The 19525-nt window shown below is 36.7% G+C and overlaps 1 protein-coding gene across 1 annotated transcript in view; it reads right to left on the bottom strand.

The window, feature by feature from the left end:
- Positions 1-13372: 13372 nt before the first annotated feature.
- Positions 13373-19525, bottom strand: part of LOC149175888 (poly [ADP-ribose] polymerase 2-like) — a 392573-nt gene continuing 386420 nt past the window's right edge. Inside the window, exon 20 of the mRNA XM_089419781.1 lies at positions 13373-13808. Within this exon, the coding sequence (XP_089275907.1) occupies positions 13716-13808 (93 nt within the window). The 3' untranslated portion in view covers positions 13373-13715. The remainder of the gene's footprint in view (positions 13809-19525) is intronic.

Here is a 19525-nt window from a genome sequence, read left to right on the forward strand (position 1 = left end):
ATGATGGGTCAAAAGGCATGATATCAAGAGATGACAATATGGGGGGATGATCCAGGTGGATATTGGTGGCCACCCGACAATTCCACTTGGACTCCCACCCCTAAACGACGTTTTTTTGGAAATCTTGTACCAACAATTTTTTTATTTAAAATCATCTTTTTCGTCGTATTCCTCGGAGAGATCTTTCCAACGGGGTATCATGCGCGTGAAACGGAGATAATATGACCAAGTTGCGACCCTGGGAAGTTGGTTGTCCAATTAACCCCAACAGGGCCCATAAACTCTTGGTGTTACATATCCTCGGGTTAGGGTTTTGGTTGTTTAGGGTTTGATCATATTGTTCAATAATAAAAAGGCCCTTGAGCCTCAATGTAGCGCAGTTCAGAGGCATGTATCCGCCACATCTCTTCTCAGATATAAGCTACCATCGCCAGAGCTAGTCTTATGTCCATTCTGTTTGTAAGGGTACTACAGTGTTTGATATTAATGAAATGAAGTGCTATTTCTACTGCATCTTTGTATTTATGGTTATATCTGTAATTTGTTGCGTTCCTGTTTAAATCTGGATCAGTGGTATCAAAGTGGTCTGCTCTTTCTCTGTTTTTCTTTGCATGTCCCCAACGAGGTCGGGATATAAGGAGTTAGGGCTTGAACTGGTCGAACCTTTGCAAGACCAGCCTCGCAAATCCTAACGACCTCCCTCGGTGGATGAAAAGAAAAATGAGGGGGCAAGAGATCCTATCAAAATCTTGCTGGAAGAAGCCCTCAAGCGACAAATGAACACAATGATGGACAACTTTGCCCAGATCCTTCAGTGGCTACCCAAGGGCGACGCATCTACTTCCGACAGCTACTCTGGAAGTGCCACACCCTTTAAGGTACAAGTTAACTTTGACATTCCCATATTTGAAGGTCAGTTAGATGCAGACACTGATGCATTTCTTTTATGGCTCCATTCATATTATCATGTAGCTCGCATGTAGTTTTGTGGCTCTTACATTTAATTATGATGACATCACTCAAATTCACGTGGCATGAAATATCAATGGCCCATTCTATGCTCATGTGTTTATTCCATGTATTACATTAATCCTATACTTTCTGTGTGAAGCTCACATTGGCTTGTATTAGTATCATTTGAGTTTCAGTAACATTGAATATAGTACTGTGGGACACACAATATGTATAATGGCTCGATCTATTTATCTCTAAGGTTCAATGTATATGTTTTGTAGCTCACTATAATCAACAAAGGCATGTTGTGTCTTGTATATATATTCAATGGCTCATCATGTTCTCTAGGTGCCTCACATTCTGTAGCTAGCAATATTTTTTGAAGCTCAATCTCTATGGTTCAGAATACACCATGGTTCACAATTAATACTTAGAGGCTCGTGTATACTTTGTGGCATAATTTGCACTTCGTGGCATTGTTATCATGGGAATCACATTTTTCTATGGTGGCTCTTCCTTATACAGTAGCATCTCAACAGTAATCATTATGCATCATGGTTTCTCTACTATGGAAATAACATAACATGTTTTGATCTCACTCTATATTATAATGGTCTGCGATTGTATCAATGGTATATGGTTCGTATGACATTGCATGACTCAAAAGTGACCTTGCAATTAGACATAACTAAATTGCAGAAGTTGGTTTCCAGAAGTCTATAACACATGGAAAAGAAAGATCGGGACTACGATAATAACACTATAATCCTCTATGGACACTCCATATCTTAAGAAATTGAAAATATAAGAAGCATCTACAACAAAAACGAATCTGTAACAACGACATTCAAATTTGTTATTGCATTGTAGACGAGAAATCAATGTGGCATTGTGGTTAAAGTTTGAAATTAGTTCTAGTTCTGTAACAAATGACGAGTTTTGAAAAGAAGTTCATCTTGCTGTGACTAGTATCAAACTTCAAGAGAAGCTCAAGTATGAGATGTTGTGACGATATCTTCATTTCAAATACATAAATGGAGGATATATCAATGAGGCCAACCAGAAAATTGGCTTTGTATAAAGATTACGTTGTCTTGACATATAGCTTGTGAAAGAGAAAGAATAATTGTATAAATCATCTAAAGACCGAGACTATGTAAGTCATGGAAGTAGTATATCTAAAGATTAATGAAGCTCACCTTTGTGCAATGAAAATTAAGAATTTGTCTCCTTTTTTAATGAAGTTAATAAATTTCAAGGAACAAGACCAAGTCTTTGCAAAAGAGATGACAATTAAAAATCAAATGAGGTACACATAATTTTCTGTGACCTTTCCAGTTGCTTATAATGATTTAGGTCATGGTGTTGATCATAAAAAGGTTTTGTGTAAAATAGAGATAGTGACATATAAGAAATTGATGTTGTGTTACATCTGAAGAATAGATTTTGAAATCATATGAAATGGATAAAAAGCATGACAACATCATTAGGGTTTTGTAGAATGCTAGTAGAATTTTTCCATACTTGGATGACAAGTCCTGAAGTTTCTAGGGTTTGCATAGAATTTGAAACCCTTGTCATAACATATCTTAAAGACCCTAATAATCTAGGCTTTTGCAACTAACTCTCTTGTGTGCTCGTAGAACTTTATAGTTTGTAAATGACAAGTCTTGGCATCTAGGGTTTGTAAACCCTGGCAAAGTATGGAATAAAAGGAGAAACCTTATAAATAGAAACCCTAACTGATTAATTCCATTGTAAAGGAACCTAGTCCTTAAGAATGAGGTATTATATCATGATGGTATGAAGACAAGCTTTGATGTAAAGGGGTCCAAGATTAAGAGGGAGTCAACCTTCCTCCACAGATAAGTATTTAACATCTTGATTATTACTACTATTATTGTCTTTATATTTTGTCTCCATGTTCTTTCATAAGTCTTTTAACCAAGGTTACAGGTCAAAGCACGCTCTATCTAAATCTTGACTAAGCAAATGAAAGACTTGAAGGAACATGACATAGCATGAAGATTGTGAAGGAAGGAGTAGTTTGATGTATGCATCAAAGAAGACTACTAGATGACAAAATGTTATTATAACTTCAAATGGAAAGTGGAGGCTGTCATGATCCTGATGATTATGATTTTGAATATTGATGAATGAAAGTTGAAGAGAATGTAGTAGAACTTTGTTGCAATATGAGATAGACTATGAAAAGGAATGTTGACTTCAGAGGGAGAAAGTAGCAAAATTTGACATAAAGAATCTTACACCTTGACTTGAGGCCATTGCAATCTGTTGTGTGGTTTGATCATGGAACACATGGATTATGTGGATAGCATTATTGATGGTTTGGGAGAAAAATGGAAAAATTGATATTTGGAAAGCTGATATGAGTTATTGAAGAATATGAGGCAAAACTCCGTTATGAAGAAAGAAGGCATGTGCTAGCAACTATAAGGAATTTTGTCTTCCTGAAGATGACATATGAACCATTTGATGAAAATGTTGTTTGATGATTAACAAGATCCAATAAGCTTGTAGTTTGATATGATATGATGCTATTAAGGAGTCAAGAAAACTTGTCATGAAGATAGAGTGTGAAAGAGTTTTGAGTCCATAAACTATTTTACATCTAAGAAGATCGAAGCTCATGTATGATGCAATGCGAGAAAGGAGCCCTGCAACTACAATTATATATCCACAAAGGAATAAGTAGTTGATGTATTGATGAAGTTTGAGACCAACTTAGAATTATGGTTGTCTCCTTGGTTGAGAGGAATTACCTCCCTGATTGAGAGGGAATAATGAAGGACACAATATTCTCCATGTGTCATGCACTAGACTAGGACTAACAGTTGTAAGTCTTAGTGAAGGCACCGATAGGGAGAATGGAGGATTGGATAAACATCTAGGGTTGGTATTCCTTGAGGATTGGGAATATAAGATAGGAAGTAGTCTCGTGGATTGAAACTCTTTGAGGATTGGGCAAGGTATCCAAGATAAGAGTGGTGGAAGAGGACCCATATTCTTTGAGGATTGGAAATCCAAGATAAGAATAGTCCTAAAAGGACATACCTGGTGAACATCCAGATGGGGTTGTGCCTTAAGAGGTGGTGTCCATATGTATGCCTTCCAACATTGTGCTCTAATCTAGTGGAGAGACAGAGGTTGCTATTTGACAATGTTGGTTATCATGTTGATGCTTGAAGATGGCTTGTCAATCCGACTCTTCTTATGAGAATATTTCAATTTGAGAGTATCCTTATGCCTTGTTGTGTAATTATGAATACCTCCCTAGTTAAGAGGGAGCGTTGAAAATTGTAACTAGGTTATGTCTTCATAATAATCATTGCACTTGTATCATTATGTATTTTATGTAAAAAGAAAAAAGAAAAAAATGAAAATTTTATTATTTTTATTATTGTTAGTTAAGCATGTTCTTCATGCTTCTAGGATGTGTTGAATAAAAAAGTCAAAGTATTAATTGGACTTCTTGTAAAGAAAAAGAAAAAGAATTTTTGAAAATGTAATTTGGGTAAAATTTACCTCAAGAAGCCAAGTCGGCTCACCCAACGGATGTCTTTCCACACATGAGAACAATTATATATTGGCATGCGTCCTCCTCCAATTTGGAAAGCAAATTCAGTGCTCCTTCTGTGATGAGTTCTACAATAGAAATGTGTGAAGTTCAAAGGTTAATTTTATGAAGAATGTGAGCTTCCTAGATTTGAGATGATGCAAGTTTTTCTGTGGGAAATTATCTAAGAATAATGCAAGCTTTTGTGGTTGAATTTGACATTATCTCCTGGTTGAATTTGACATTATCTCCTGTGTCTGAAAAGGGTTCGAGTTAACGTCTTGAAGGATTGGAATTTTGCCATGGTCTTGGGTTTCTCACTTTGATTTGATTTTATAAGAAGAAAAAATTTCCTAGGTTTTCCCCCTTGTGGGTTTCTTTCCCTGGCTTGGAGCTTATATCTTATGTACTTTGTTTCTTGTGATCTTCATGTTTTATAAGTTTGATAATTGTTTGATGAAAAAAACATAACATTAATAAGAAGACAACAATCTTCACAAGCAATTACCAAAGAAAGAGAAATCTACCCTAATTCTTAGGCCTCTTGATTTCTCAACACTTCCCAAGTAGGAGTGGGTTCTCTACCCTTGTAGCTCTTCTTATAGGTGATAAACCGATGGTCTTCAGTACTCATCAAACTACTTGTTATAATCTTCCCTTCAAACCACATAGTTGTGCAAAACCATGCTCTGATACCACTGTAAAGTAACCCCTTGAAATATCTAAAATTTTCCTATTAAAATTCACAAGTTTGTTGGTTTTGTTATTGAGATATTTTGTCAAACAATGTGCATGCATATGGTTGTAGGTGCATTTTTTTTTCATTTTATTTAAATAAAATGTACGCAGTATCGAATAACACCATGAAAATGTGTCAACATAACAATATATAATTTATATTGAACTCAGAGAAGGTACATACCAATGATGAAGCGTGGTACAACAATATTAAGGGGAAATATAATAATAAATATTAGCAAACTATTATAAATAATTAACTATAGGATGGCACTCAGAATGTGGGTCTCGAAACTTGACCCAAAAAGATAAGGTAATATGGAAAATAGTGAACTCTTTCAACCTTCAACATGTCCTTAGCAAGAGGTGAATATGATCCCCTGACAACTTGAATGGGTGCCAAAGAGAGGGACCCGACCTCCTTTAGAACATCAACTCGACTCCTTAGCAATCTTTGCCACTTTTATTAGATCTTGACTCCCCCGCGAACAAAGATACTCTTTCGCAATGAACACAACCAACAAACAATGTGACTCAACCCCATGAATAGACTGTCTATGATAGTGAACTCGACCAACAAAAGAAAAGGCTCTCGACCTCCTTTAACAGGTGAAACTCACCCCCCTAAAAGGTCAGACTACCCTCTCAATAAAATGTTCAAACTCAACCAACAATACATAGATTAACTTGACCCCTTTTTTGTAAGTAAAACTTATCCTCTGTTGGAATGACTGATCTAGGTGGATGTTGGTGGCCACCCGCCTATCCCACATAGACCCCCACAACTGTCTCTTTCAATTTTTCAGTTTCCTTAATTGTAGCACAATTTACTATTTTCGGCAGTTTTTCGGGTGCTGAACTTACGAAGCTATTTTGAGGCCCTAAATGACGTTTTTTGGGAAAATTGGGAAACGTTGTAGTCATCAAATAGATCTTTCTAGCGAGGTATTTTGCGCGTCAAACAGAGATCGTATGCCAAAGTTACGACCCCGGGAAGTTGATGTACCAATTTACCCAGACGGGGCCCATAGTTTGGCGCTTCATCTCCTAGGGTTAGGTTTTTGGATGTTTAGAGTTTTCCATTGTTTCTCAACAATAAATAAGCCTTCGAGCCTCATTGTAACATAGTTCAGAGGCATGTAGCCGCCACATCTCTTCTCAGAGATAAGCTACCATCGCCCGAGTTAGTCTTATTTCCATTCTGTTTGTAAGCATATTTTAGTATTTGATATTAATGAAATGAAGTGTTATTTCTATTGCATCTTTGTATTTATGGTTATATTTGTAATTTGTTGCATTCTTGTTTAAATCCGGATCAGTGGTATCAAAGTGGTCTGCTCTCTCTGTTTTTCTCTGTATGTCCCCAACGAGGTCGGGATATAAGGAGTTAGGACTTGAACTGGTCAAACCTTTACAAGACCAACCTCGCAAATCTCGTCAGCCTCCCATGGCGAATGAAAAGAAAGACGAGGGGGCAGGAGATCCTATCAACATCTTGCTCGAAGAAGCCCTCGAGTGACAAAGGAACACGATGATGGACAACTTTGTCGAGATCCTTCAGCGGCTACCCAAGGGCGACGCATCTACTTCTGGCAAGCGACTCTGGAAGCGTCACACCCTTTAAGGTACAAGTTAACTTTGACATTCCCAAATTTGAGGGTCAGATAGATGCAAATGCTGTAGATAAATGGTTACATCTACTACAAGGATAATTTTTCGTTCATGATTTTTCTAGCCAAGAAAAGATCACTTTTTCACTTCTCACAGCAACCCCCCACGTCAAGGACTGGTGGGAAACCTACAGTGAGTAGAAGGATGAAAGTACAAACTCACTGTTATCAGCCGCACCCACTTGGAACTCATTCCAAGATGCCATCAAGGAGTAGTACTACCTTGTCGAGAGCTATGAGGATAAATACATAAAGTGGACAACGTTGCGACAGGGAAGGGACCAATATGTGCCAGAGTTTACCAATGTTTTTCATACCCTTCACACAAAGTTAGGTATCAAAGATTCTGAGAAGCATTTGGTTCTCAAGTACCGCCACTGCCTACAGAGGTACATCCAAGATGAGATGGAGTTCCTGGACATCTCCTCGCTCGGCACAGCATACCGATATGTCATCAATATTGAGCAAAAGTTTAAATAGAAGAAGCGAGACTTTGGATCTACGAATTTGAAGTAAGGGAAAGGTGCCCCCAAACCGCAAAACAAAGGACAAATCCAAGGCGGGGCGGGTCAGGACAACTCGCCAAAGCCGCAAGTAAAGAACAACATTGCGAAGTCGAAGGACACAGGAAAGTGGTGTGAGTTCCATAAGAGCTCCACTCACAACACAAGTGAGTGTCGGGCCAAGCAGTCACTAGTGGCCGAGATAAAGGCTTCACAATCAGATGCATGTTTAGACTCTGAGTCAAAACCCGACAAGGGGAATGACAAAGGGAAGCAGATCATTGATGCAGAGCCCAGCGCCACTTTTGCCATCGCTAAGATCCAGAAGAATGAGCTCGAAGATCCAGAGGAGGGGGAGCGCCTTTTCCACTCACAAATGTGGGTCAAGGGTTCGCTACTGCAATTCATTGTCAACAGTGGCAACCAAAAGAACCTCATTTCAGCAGGGTCGTGAAGCGGTTGGGCCTACTAACCATACCACACCCGTAGTCATACAACATCTGGTGGCTTCACCAAGAACGAGATCTCCAAGCTTGCCAGCAGTGTCGCCTTCCCTACAACATCAAGCCTTTCACAGATGAGGTATTGTGTGATGTTGCACCTCTTGATGTTTGTGATGTATTATTAGGCCAACGATACTTGTAGAAGCGACATGATGTGTATGAGTCAAAGCTTCGTGCTGTTATTATTTCTTTGGGTAATACATTATATAGGATATAGGAGGTAGCCCCACCTACTACCACCTCTTTGACCTCTACTAAGAAATGCAATAAGATCGTCTCCTAGACTAGGAAATTCATTTTTTTCTGGTTCGCTCTCAAAGTAACGGGAAGATCATAGCCACATCAATGGCCCTCGAGAAGGGTTCCTCCATGCAGCAGAAGCAAGGGGATGCGATCATGAAAAAATACAAGAACATCTTCTCCTCACCCACAGGGGTACCATTGCACTGTCAGGTCAAGCATTCGTTCGATCTGACCCTTGGAGCACCTTTACCCCACAGGCCAATATATCACCGCTCCATTATGGAAAATGCCAAGTACAAGCAGCAACATGATCAACATCAAGTGCCATGCAACAACAAAGTCTAATTGCATATGTAGAAAGAATGCCTTACCGAAGCCTATTGGAAGCTCAGACCACTCTAATATGGTCCTTACACCATTACCAAGGCTGTAGGAAACAATGCTTTGGAGTAAAACATTCCCCCATTCCTTGGCTTGCACAGAGTGTTCAATGTGGACCGCTCTCGGCTGTGCTTCCCACCATTAGTGGACACATCAAAGATTGCAGAATAGCTCACTAGGGACCAAGTTCAGCAAAAGTTTCCCCATTTCATGGAGGCACTCAACGCAATGGGACCATTGCTTCCTAAGGGGGGAGAAATGATCCAGGTGGATGTTGGTGGCCACTTGCCTATCCCACTTGGACCCCCAAAACTGTCTCTTTCAGTTTTTTAGTTTCCTTAATTGTAGCACAATTTACTATTTTTGGCAATTTTTCGGATCCTAAACTTCCGGAGTCGTTTTGAGGCCTTAAACAACATTTTTTGGAAAACTGGAACCAACATGGGTCATAGACCCATGTTGGTCACTCAAACGTTGTAGTCCTCATATAGATCTTTCTAACGAGGTATTTTGCATGTCAAATTTAGATCGTATGCCAAAGTTCCGACCCCGGGAAGTTGATGTACCAATTTACCCAAACGGGGCCCATTGTTTGACAATTTATCTCTTAGGGTTAGGTTTTTGGATGCTTAGGGTTTTCCATTGTTTCTCAACAATAAATAGGCCTTCGAGCCTCATTGTAACACAATTCAGAGACATGTAGCCGCCACATCTCTTCTCAGAGATAAGCTACCATCACCCGAGCTAATCTTATTTCCATTCTGTTCGTAAGCATATTTCAGTATTTGACATTAATGAAATGAAGTGTTATTTCTACTGCATCTTTGTATTTATGGTTGTATCTGTAATTTGTTGCATTTCTGTTTAAATCCGGATCAATGATAGAACTCAACCCCAAAAAACAATGATTTTCATGCAACAAACTTGGCATCTTGGAAAAGTAGGAACTCAATTTGTATGAAGAATATAGAATACCCAAAATCAGATTTTTTAATCAAATAATAACACTTTTGAAACTCACTCCATTTCTGCTATTGCCTTCTTCTTCATCAACAATGAAGCGCAACGTCGAAATTTGAGTGATCTCCCTCTAATACCAACTATGATGTATAGTATAAAAACCAAAACTAACACCAGAATGAAGGTTTCTGAAAGCTTTAGTTTATTTCTCAAGAGTTCTCCAAAATTCTAATGTTCAAAGTGAACAAATGCAAGAATGAAAAAATACTCCTCATTTCCCTTTTCTATAACTCAATTTTTTTGCCACATTTTTACCTTTATTTTAACAAAATCACTTTAGTGGGTTTTCTCACTTTATAATTTAAAAGTGACTTTTTGTTAGGGTATGACCCATCTCCCCTTTTTCCCCATTTAGATTTTATAATGTTTTCTATTAAGTGAATTGTGTTGCCTTGATTAATTTTTCATGTCTTAACCTACGATAACTCAATTAGGCTAGCAAAATCTTCTCCTTGTGTCTCCTAAGCAAATAGGGACATTACAAGATATGACAGGTTGATGAGAACATTGTGACAACATGTTTAAATTTGAAGACTTATGTTGTTTGAAAAGCATGTGGATCCAATTTGAAATATTCTGAAAAGTGGTTCACATGAAGTTGAAAGGTGTGCCTCCACTAAGATTGAAGCCTACAAGTTGAAGCTTGCACATCTTTGAGGTTGGTGCCTCAATCAAGTCATAGCCTATGCAAGTGGGTGTTTGCACATTTCGGTGTTGGTACCTCAATCAAGTTGAAGCCTATCGCAAGTAGTTGTTTGCACATCTTGGGGTGGGTGCCTGCAAATATATATAATGAATTGAAGAAAAATAATTAGTGGTTTTCTCTCGGAAGGTTTTCCACGTAACAGTTTGTGTCCTCTTGTGTTGATGTGATGATGGCTTCTTGATGCATAGTTTCATTTACTATTATGATGTAAAATTGTTATGGTACATTGCTACATGATTATTTATTGATCAAATCTTTTGAAATGATAAGTTTGCCACTACATTGATTCACCCCCCCATCTCTCAATGTGATATTTGGTTTTTACAGAAACGTTTATCAAACAAATATAGATTATTGTTCAAGCAAATGCGTCAAGCAAGCAACACATTATTTGTCAATCAAGGACTAACTTGCATGTTAGTATCTTGGCTTATTATTGTTTCTATTGGACGGATGATGGAATTAGGGCATTGTTCAAATAAGTGTTGAGTTTGTTCCATTGTTGTTTTTGTTGTTGCACTAATTCAATGCATCTTTATATGTGCATAAAGTTTATGTGTAGATTATTAAAGGAAAAAATATTTCCTAGCAAAAGGGGATTCCATTGTGATGTATAGAAGCACACAAGATAATTGTCAGTTTATGGATCCATTATAATTGATACCTTACTTACAAGAATTATTGTATACTATACTTTGAAGACTATGAGAAAGACGATAAAGTTACAAATACTGTGGAGCAGTGTAAAGATATATTATCTCATGTCCATTATGCGCTTCTATACCACTTGTGACAAATTGTATATATACAAGCAATCATGAACTAATTTATAATGATGATCACATATTAATATTCTTTAAAGTTTCACAAGAAGGGGTAATTTGAATGTCCAAGATGTGATAAGAAATATGTTCAAAAGATTTAATTGATTTTTGGATCATTTAAGACTTATCATTAAGTACACATTTCATGATAACAAAAAAAACAACTTTGATGAAAGCTTGGAAATGAAAGACCATTCAAAGATTATGCCCTCAAAAGATTTGTTGCAACATTACACATCTTTACAAAATTGTTGTAACAAGGCACATATTTTCAAATTTCCCTATTTGAAAAGTACTTTTGATCACTTACCTTCTTCATCAAATGGAAATCTTTAAAAATATTATAAATTTATATGAAAGTGCATACCCAACAAAATAGATAGAAGCAAATTTTACTGAATTTAGAAAGAGTCAGTTTGTTGATTAACAATGAGACATCTATTAACTTATATGACCCTCCATAAGTTTTCCATAGGTTTTTTTATAAAAATCAAATAAAATAGTGAAACTGATGATAGCCAATAATCTTAAACTAGGTAATTATCAAACCTTCATAAAAAAAAGATCTTATTAATGTCTATTTTCAATTGTTTCATTGTGTGTTTAGGAGATTAATAAAAATGCTGGAATCATCCATGTGACAGCATATTTTCTCATATTTTCTCATTGATATTAAGAGAGTTGGATTACCTCATCACTAATGTGCTACATGCTATGTTGTATATACTTTAAATTTGCCATTTTTCTGCAATGCAACTAAAAAAACTAAACAAATAGCTTTTATTAAAAATACGTGACAAACATTAAAAAAACATACATAAAGCCAATATAAAATATTTATTTCAATTGTAGGCCAATATAAGATGTTTATTTCAATTGTTTTATTCTGTACATCTACATGGGAACAATTTAGTCTTTTGGATATTAATAGAAATGGTAAAAACATCCATGTGACAACATATTTTTCTATTGGTATTAAGGGGTTGGATTGCGTCATCACTAATTTGTGACCTGCGACGAAGTATGTACTTCAAATTTACTATTTCCAGAGTGCGATTAAAAACATACCTAAAGAAACATTTTTAAATTCATAGTGGGTGGTTGACATCAAAAGAGATACATAAAGCCAGTATAAGAAAATGACACGATCAAAACGCAATAATAGTTATATTTTTTCAAAATGAATTCCTTTGGAATGTTCAAAAAGATGGAAGTGCATCTAACAGTGCATGAAGCCAATGAGATTGAGTTGTCTCAGGCCGTCCCTACAAGGTGGATGGTCTTATTAAAGAGATATTAAAATAAAAGGATTTGTGAAGCAACTGCCACATTTGGAGGGTCATATTGTCAAATGAAATGTAATTCACGAAACCTTCTCCCTCTATGAATACCCCAAAAGTCTTACACAAAAGTGTCATATAAAGTACCACGTATATGGCACTCTGATCATGGAACCAATTAGAACTGAAATAATCGAGTCGCTTCAAGAACTAGAGACATCATATCCCTACTCAACTTAGACACAATTAAGGGAAAAAAAGGTTTAATTCAATAGGGAGTGTATCATGTAACCCAATGTGAAGGACAAGAGAAGGATCCAATCCAAATGGAGAATGTTCATCATCCCATGCAAGCTGTTCATTATTGCCATTCATTGTGGGTTACTTCCCTTGAGTAATACTACGATTCAAAATTAATATCCTTCCGCACTCATTCATCGAATCCTCCAGTCTTGGCCCACATTCTCCATAAATTGCAACATTATAATTGGTGCTGGCTCCCAAGATCAAGCATTAACTTTAAAAATTGGTATCAACAACTGGAATCAAATTTCAATGTGAAATCCTTGTCCTCGGGAGAGAATGAATTTTGAGCAATGAATTTATTTATTCAGCTACTGGAGCATATCAGTCTTCTTATACAAAGCAGGTTAGTTAACACAAATTTTCCGTGTAAAGCTGATACATAGTCCAGCCTTTTCCCACTTGCCCAATCTTAAAGGACATAGCAAGAGAATGATACTCAAGGGCGCCTCTGGTTGGTAACTCTCAAGTCAATCACTTCGATAATTTTCAACTCACCATCACTCAAAGTTTGCTAAGTTTGCTACAATTGATTCTAGTCAAAATTATTTTCCAAAACCATGCAAAATGTAGTTGTCCATGGCCTTATTTAGTATTTCTTTGTTGTTCCTTACATGTTTTCAGTCATGATATGCTTCAACTACTTCCAAAATCAGCAGGCGCAAACATATTTCCTTCTAGGCTTCAATAGATGATAATTGATAATTTAACCTAATAAAATAACTTCACAATATGTCAATATTTGGTCATTAAACATAGAAATAAAATAACTTCACAATATGTCAATATTTGGTCATTAAACATAGAAAAACTGTATGTTAATGTTTAAATGGTCCAATGCAGATTGCGCTTTCCTCCACCTACCCCACCGCTCTCTCTGCATATCAAAAAGAAACATGGCTGGCTGGCTCTTTCTCTCTCTCTCAGCATTTATGACTTCGGGATTTTGTGTGATTGCTAGCAGCTGCTATCATCGAAGTCTATATGAGGTGATAGACATTCGCTTTCTTTCTTCATCGTTTAAAGTTAAATTTCACCTGGAGCACGTACCGCATGCGTATTTGTTCCACGTTGTAAACAATAAACTCATTGTACAAAAGTGAACCCTGGAAAATTTTTCAGATTATCAGACCAGGATATCCCACCACTTAATAGTCAATTACTATAGCATCAGTAAATTGAAATTTTAATGTAGCCATGCTTTTGCCCTTTTCAGTTCTATACATAGTCATGATTTCGTTTTTGCTATTTCAGTTATATAAATAGCCATGTTCCATTACAAAAACAGAAAATATAAGCGAACATAACCAAGACCTGTGAGACAAATTGTGTTTACTTAATGGACTTGCCATCTGATCTAATTATAGTGCATTGAAAACGCAGTTATAAACTGATGAAGTATTCAAGCACGAAATAATCAGCAGTTATAAATTACATAAGCACACAATAATTGTTTCCCTTCGCATTATAACGCAATCTTTAATTCCCATTAGCTTCATTGCTAATACTATCTGCTTCTGACTCTTATTTTATAGAAACTCTTTGCTCACTCCCTAGAGGTGAAGCTTATAGTCAACTTTACCTATCCTTACTTGCTAGCACCTGGGTTATCTTTGAGAAACAACGAAAACAAGACTCTCAATGTTCTATCTATGTTCTGAACTTTAAACAATGCTGTAGTTTCCAATCATAGATTTGCTACTTGAATCTGTGTAACAGATCCATCTATAAATATGTACAATTCTTAGGGAAGAAAAAGACATTGTGGCCTTCATCATAGCAGAGATGACATGTACTCTATGATATGCTTTACAAGGACCCTCCTGATAACCTCCAAAGTTCCAATACAATATCACGTAACCTGAAAACATAAGTTTCTAGAATTTTCCATCAATGTTAGTTTGGTTCTGAGACTGATGTCCTTTGTACATAAATTAAGTTCATGCTTCACATAGTAAGCTGGACTATACATTCCTGTCAACTGTAAATTTCTGCTCAATGGAGAGTGATATGCTCCTCCAAATGTTTCAAATATGCCTATGGATAAGCTATCAAAAGGGGTCACTTAAAGCATGTATAAAATTCCTTGTAAAGAGAAGCATTTAAAAATAGATATGCTGAGATGAATAATTCTATATTTTTTTGGTCAGAATTAATCGAATGGTCACATGCATAGCTTCCCAGCTGGGAGACGTGTTTAGGCATTTAAAAATAGATATCCTGAGATGAATAATTCTATTTTTTCTTGGTCAGAATTAATCGAATGATCACATGCATAGCTTCCCAGTTGGGAGATGTTTTTAGGCTTGCTCAGTGAAATTTGTGAATGATCATCATGACAACCCCGCTCCAATCTTTATATAGTCTCACCTTAAAATAGACTCACATGCACCAAAAAAGTTGTTGCTATTTCCTACAATTTTAAACAGGACCAATTCCAAAGAAATCGAAGTTAGCTGCTTACCAAACCAAAAGCAGTTAACAGAATTGGTGAAAGCCTTGTCATATTACAACCAAGATGACTGCCCAAGGAGCAACATGAGAAAATTCTAAAGATCCAAAGCAGATAGCATAGGAAAGTTAATATCACCAATTTGGAGATGCAGACATAAAAGTGTTACAAAATTAAAGCATAGATGCATTATTGCTATTTAGCGGAACTGTTTGAGATAACAAGTCACAACAAGCATCCTTAACTGTAATGTACCTGTTGCCACAAAGTCGAGCAGGCCTAGTGCAAAGCTCCACTAGGCAGAACCATGTTGAAGAATGTAACTACGTACGGTCTTCATAAATTATATGTGAGTCATAATGAAATGTATTTATCAAAGGAAATAATTTTATTATTATTATTATTAATATGACTTATTAAAGCATGAGTTTCATGCTTGAGTCATCTTGTTTTAGTTCAAAGTCTCCATTGAGGACTTCTAGGATTTATATTGAGTTATCAGAGTCATTGTCCATTTAAAGAGACCCTTCTTGGGCTTTTGAATGATGTAAAAAGATTTATTATTGAGTAAAATAAGGTATTTGTCTACTCCACACCAAGTCGGTCTCAAACGGGAGTAATTTGACCTCACCAGAAGCCTATGTATACAAGCATTTCAAATTCATTTATAGAGATATCTCACACAAGTTTGATATCCAAGAGGAAGAGCAGAAAAAGTGCGAAGTTGCAGAAGGAGGAGATTTGCTGGAAGAAGTCTCTGGGTTTGTCTCTCTCTCACTTGTGTGGATTTACTGGGCTATTTGCTGCTGTTGGATCGAAGTTGTTTCTGGGCTAACTGTTGAGTCGAAGTTGTTGCTAGGCTAACTGTTGGGTCGAAGTTGTTGTTGGGCTAACTGTTGGGTCGAAGTTGATGAAGTCAAAGTTGCTAAGTCGAAGTTTTTCTGAAAGGGCTGACTTGGCGTGGAGGAACTTTGTGCTTAGGTCAAGAGTCTTGGATCATCTTATGAAATTAAGGAAGATTTGTTGACTGGGTTAACTCCTAGATAGGGGTTTTTCCTTAGTGTCCTACATCTGGTGTCTGTGATCTTTCTATTATTGCTTTGGAAATTGCTTGATGAACTAAAGATATAAAATAAGAACATAAGAAAACATAAGAAAGTCACAAGTAATTATCTATATAAAGAAAATATTTTGGTCTTTTTTATTTTCTAACATGGTATTAGAGCTAAGGTGGGGAAAAACGCAGCTCAAATATCTATTGAAAGGAGAATAATGAGTTTTAAGAAGTTTGAATAAGGATCATCAAAAGGATCATATAAGAAGTCAAGTCTACCATCTTCAAGGACAATGTCCAACTTAATGAAGGGAGAAGACAAATTATGAGCATCCAACTACACAGCATCGAAGAAGAGGATAGAGCTCATCCTCAAGAAGAATAAAGTTTTGGATCTAGTCAAAGGAAAGGTGAAGAAACCTACAAATGAGTCAAGTGATGCAAAAAAGGTAAAGTTCAAGGAAATAGAAATATTGGCCATGACTCTAATGGTGGATGGAATAAAGGATAACCTCATCCCCTATATATCCAACATAAACTTTGCTCAAGAGATGTATGAGGCATTATCCAAATTATTCACTATCAAGAATCTTGGTCAAATATAAAGTCTTAAAAATGAACTAAGATCTATAAAGATGACAAAAGAAGACACTGTGGCATCTTTCTTTGTGACAGTGATTATGCTAGGGTTGGCTGCAGAGTGGACCTTTGTTGACCAAGTTTGACTAGGCTTTTTCGGACTGTTTTTGGGCTGATTAGAATGTTGGAGGCCGAAGTTGACTGGGTTTGACCAAGCTGAATTGAGGAAGAATCCTGCCCTGTTGACTAACATTGACTTTTTGTTAGGGCTTTCTGTTTCTGTTGTTTGACTGATCAAATTTTCAATATAATTGGACAAGTGAATATTATATATTGTACTCTCTCTCTCTCTCTGCTGAACTTTTGAAGAATTATAAGAAGAATTGATCAAGGGTTTCCCCACATTGGGGTTTGTCCCTGGCTGGTGCCATATCTTGTGTCCTCTTGTCTTGGCTAGTCTTCTACTGTTATTGTTTATGTTCTATCTACATTTTACTATCATGTTGATGTGATTGCTAAACTGGATATTGATATTGGGCTAATAAAGAAATTGAAGTAAAATTGCTCTAAGCATAGAACATACCATTGTTATCCTAAAATTAACATGGTATCAGAGCTGAGGTGAAGACAAAGCCCAAGCAAGAGTGAGAAGAGCAATCATGAACCATTTCTAATATAGAGAGCACAAGAATATCAGCATGCATACGATTCATGCATATGATAGCTACATATGCATGTATCGCATGCACTGCACTAGTATATATATTCTAAATTAACTATAAATGTTGAATATCATGACACTCCTTCAAATAGAAGTTACACCCTCACCCATCACCACACATATTGCTTAATGTGTCATAATTAATGAGAAAATACCCTAAATAATTTCAATGATATAAATTTAAAATTATAATGTAAATATGGTTATAAAGAAATAAATGTAAAATTTAAGTTAATTATAAATATGGTTATATATCCCAGAATATTAATAAATTATCAAAAGGATAAAGTAAATCAAAAATAAAGTATATATATTATGAACCAAGGGCATTTATATAAAACGAATAAAAATCCTAAAGCTAAACTTAACACATGTCAATATACCAACACCTTTAAACGAATATAGTCACACATTACAAAGGAAGGAAGGTGTCACCATGTAAGGGAGCGATGGGTTCGCTGGTAGAGAGAGTGGTCACTGCCAAGGAATGATATACAAAGACAGAAGGGGAGCATGAAAGAGAGGAAGAGAGTTAGTTTTGGGCAAAACAAAGATTGTCTTGACCTTTGGAATATAGTGCAGGGAGGAGGAAATACAAAGAATCACAATGGAAAAGGCATCTAGTTTGAGGGATGAGCCTGGGGCTTGATTTTGAACTGAAAATTGGGAAATTTGAGCTATTCTTGGAGTTTTGGGCACAGGGGCTAGTGGACTTCCATCTCAAAGTCCTTTGGATCTGGGAACCACAAAGGTTGATCCCAGATAAGCAGGGAGGAATCGGTTGGTTTGGTAATGTAAACAGCAGACTCAAGGCAACGTGGATCGACATCAGACACAAGAATCAGGTACACAATTGCATTTAATTTGATAAAATCTACAAGAAATTTGTTCATCTGGTTGAACCTTAAGAGCAGTCCCCACACCAAGCAAGAGTGAGAAGAGCAATCACTAAGAGGAGCAATCACTAATCAAATACAAGAATCAATGGCCTGCACGTCCTACTTCAAGTCTGATGACAAGCTTCATGATAAGTCTGATTATCATGCATGGAAGAAGTCTCTTGATTTGACATTAGAAGAGCAAGATGTGATGGATTACGTGCAGGGAAGATTTCAAAACCTCCTTCTAATGCACTCGCTGTTGCTAAGACCAAATACAAGAAGGGTGAAGTCAAAGCCAAGAAGATCATTAGGGATTTTATTCATAAGCATTTAGTTTCTTACATTTCCGATTTGAACACATCAAAGGAGATATATGACAGGTTGGTTGGCATGTTCAAATCTAGCAATGCAAATCAAATTCTTTTCCTCAAAAACAAGCTGAGGATAAAAGAAAGGAAGAAATGAAGATATTCAATCCTACTTCATGAGGATTACAGAGATCAAAAATAATCTTCTTTCGATTGGAGAAGCTATTGTTGATAGGGAGCTTACCCTCATTGCCCTTGGAGGACTCCCTCGTGAATGGCACGTGTTCAACACTACTGTTCTTAACAATGACAGGATTCCAAGTTTTGAAGAATTGCTAACTAGATGCTCTCAAGAAAAAACAAGGATGATGGAACTAGATATGCCTTCAAATAGGAATGATCCTACTGCATTCTCCGCTCATGCTAAAAAGAAGAACAATGCAGGTTCAAAGAAGCAATGTCAAGGAAGGTCGGGTTTTAAAAATGGAAGGAAGGGAAGATGCTTCATTTGCAACAAGTTTGGTCACTATGCTAGGGAGTGTCCTAATAGAAGGGATACACCTCATGATGATGACAACCACAACAACAACAATTTCAGGGGAAACAACAATCAAAGGAATGGCATATTCAACAACCAAGAAAAAAGGAATGCTGCCTCTTCTCATCAAGGAAATGGTCGCCCTCCCAAGAGATCAAGAAACACAAGGTACGATGAATCTAATGTTGTTGATAACAAGCAACAATAATTCTATCTTATATCTGCCCTTTCTACTGCATCTCCTCCGGACACTTTGGGAAATTGGTTGATTGATAGTGGTGCCTCAAGGC

The sequence above is a fragment of the Pinus tabuliformis genome, chromosome 4_1, assembly GCF_031772625.1.
Source record: "Pinus tabuliformis cultivar Carrire ecotype Pingquan chromosome 4_1, CPIR1, whole genome shotgun sequence".
In the NCBI taxonomy this organism is placed as follows: Eukaryota; Viridiplantae; Streptophyta; class Pinopsida; order Pinales; family Pinaceae; genus Pinus; species Pinus tabuliformis.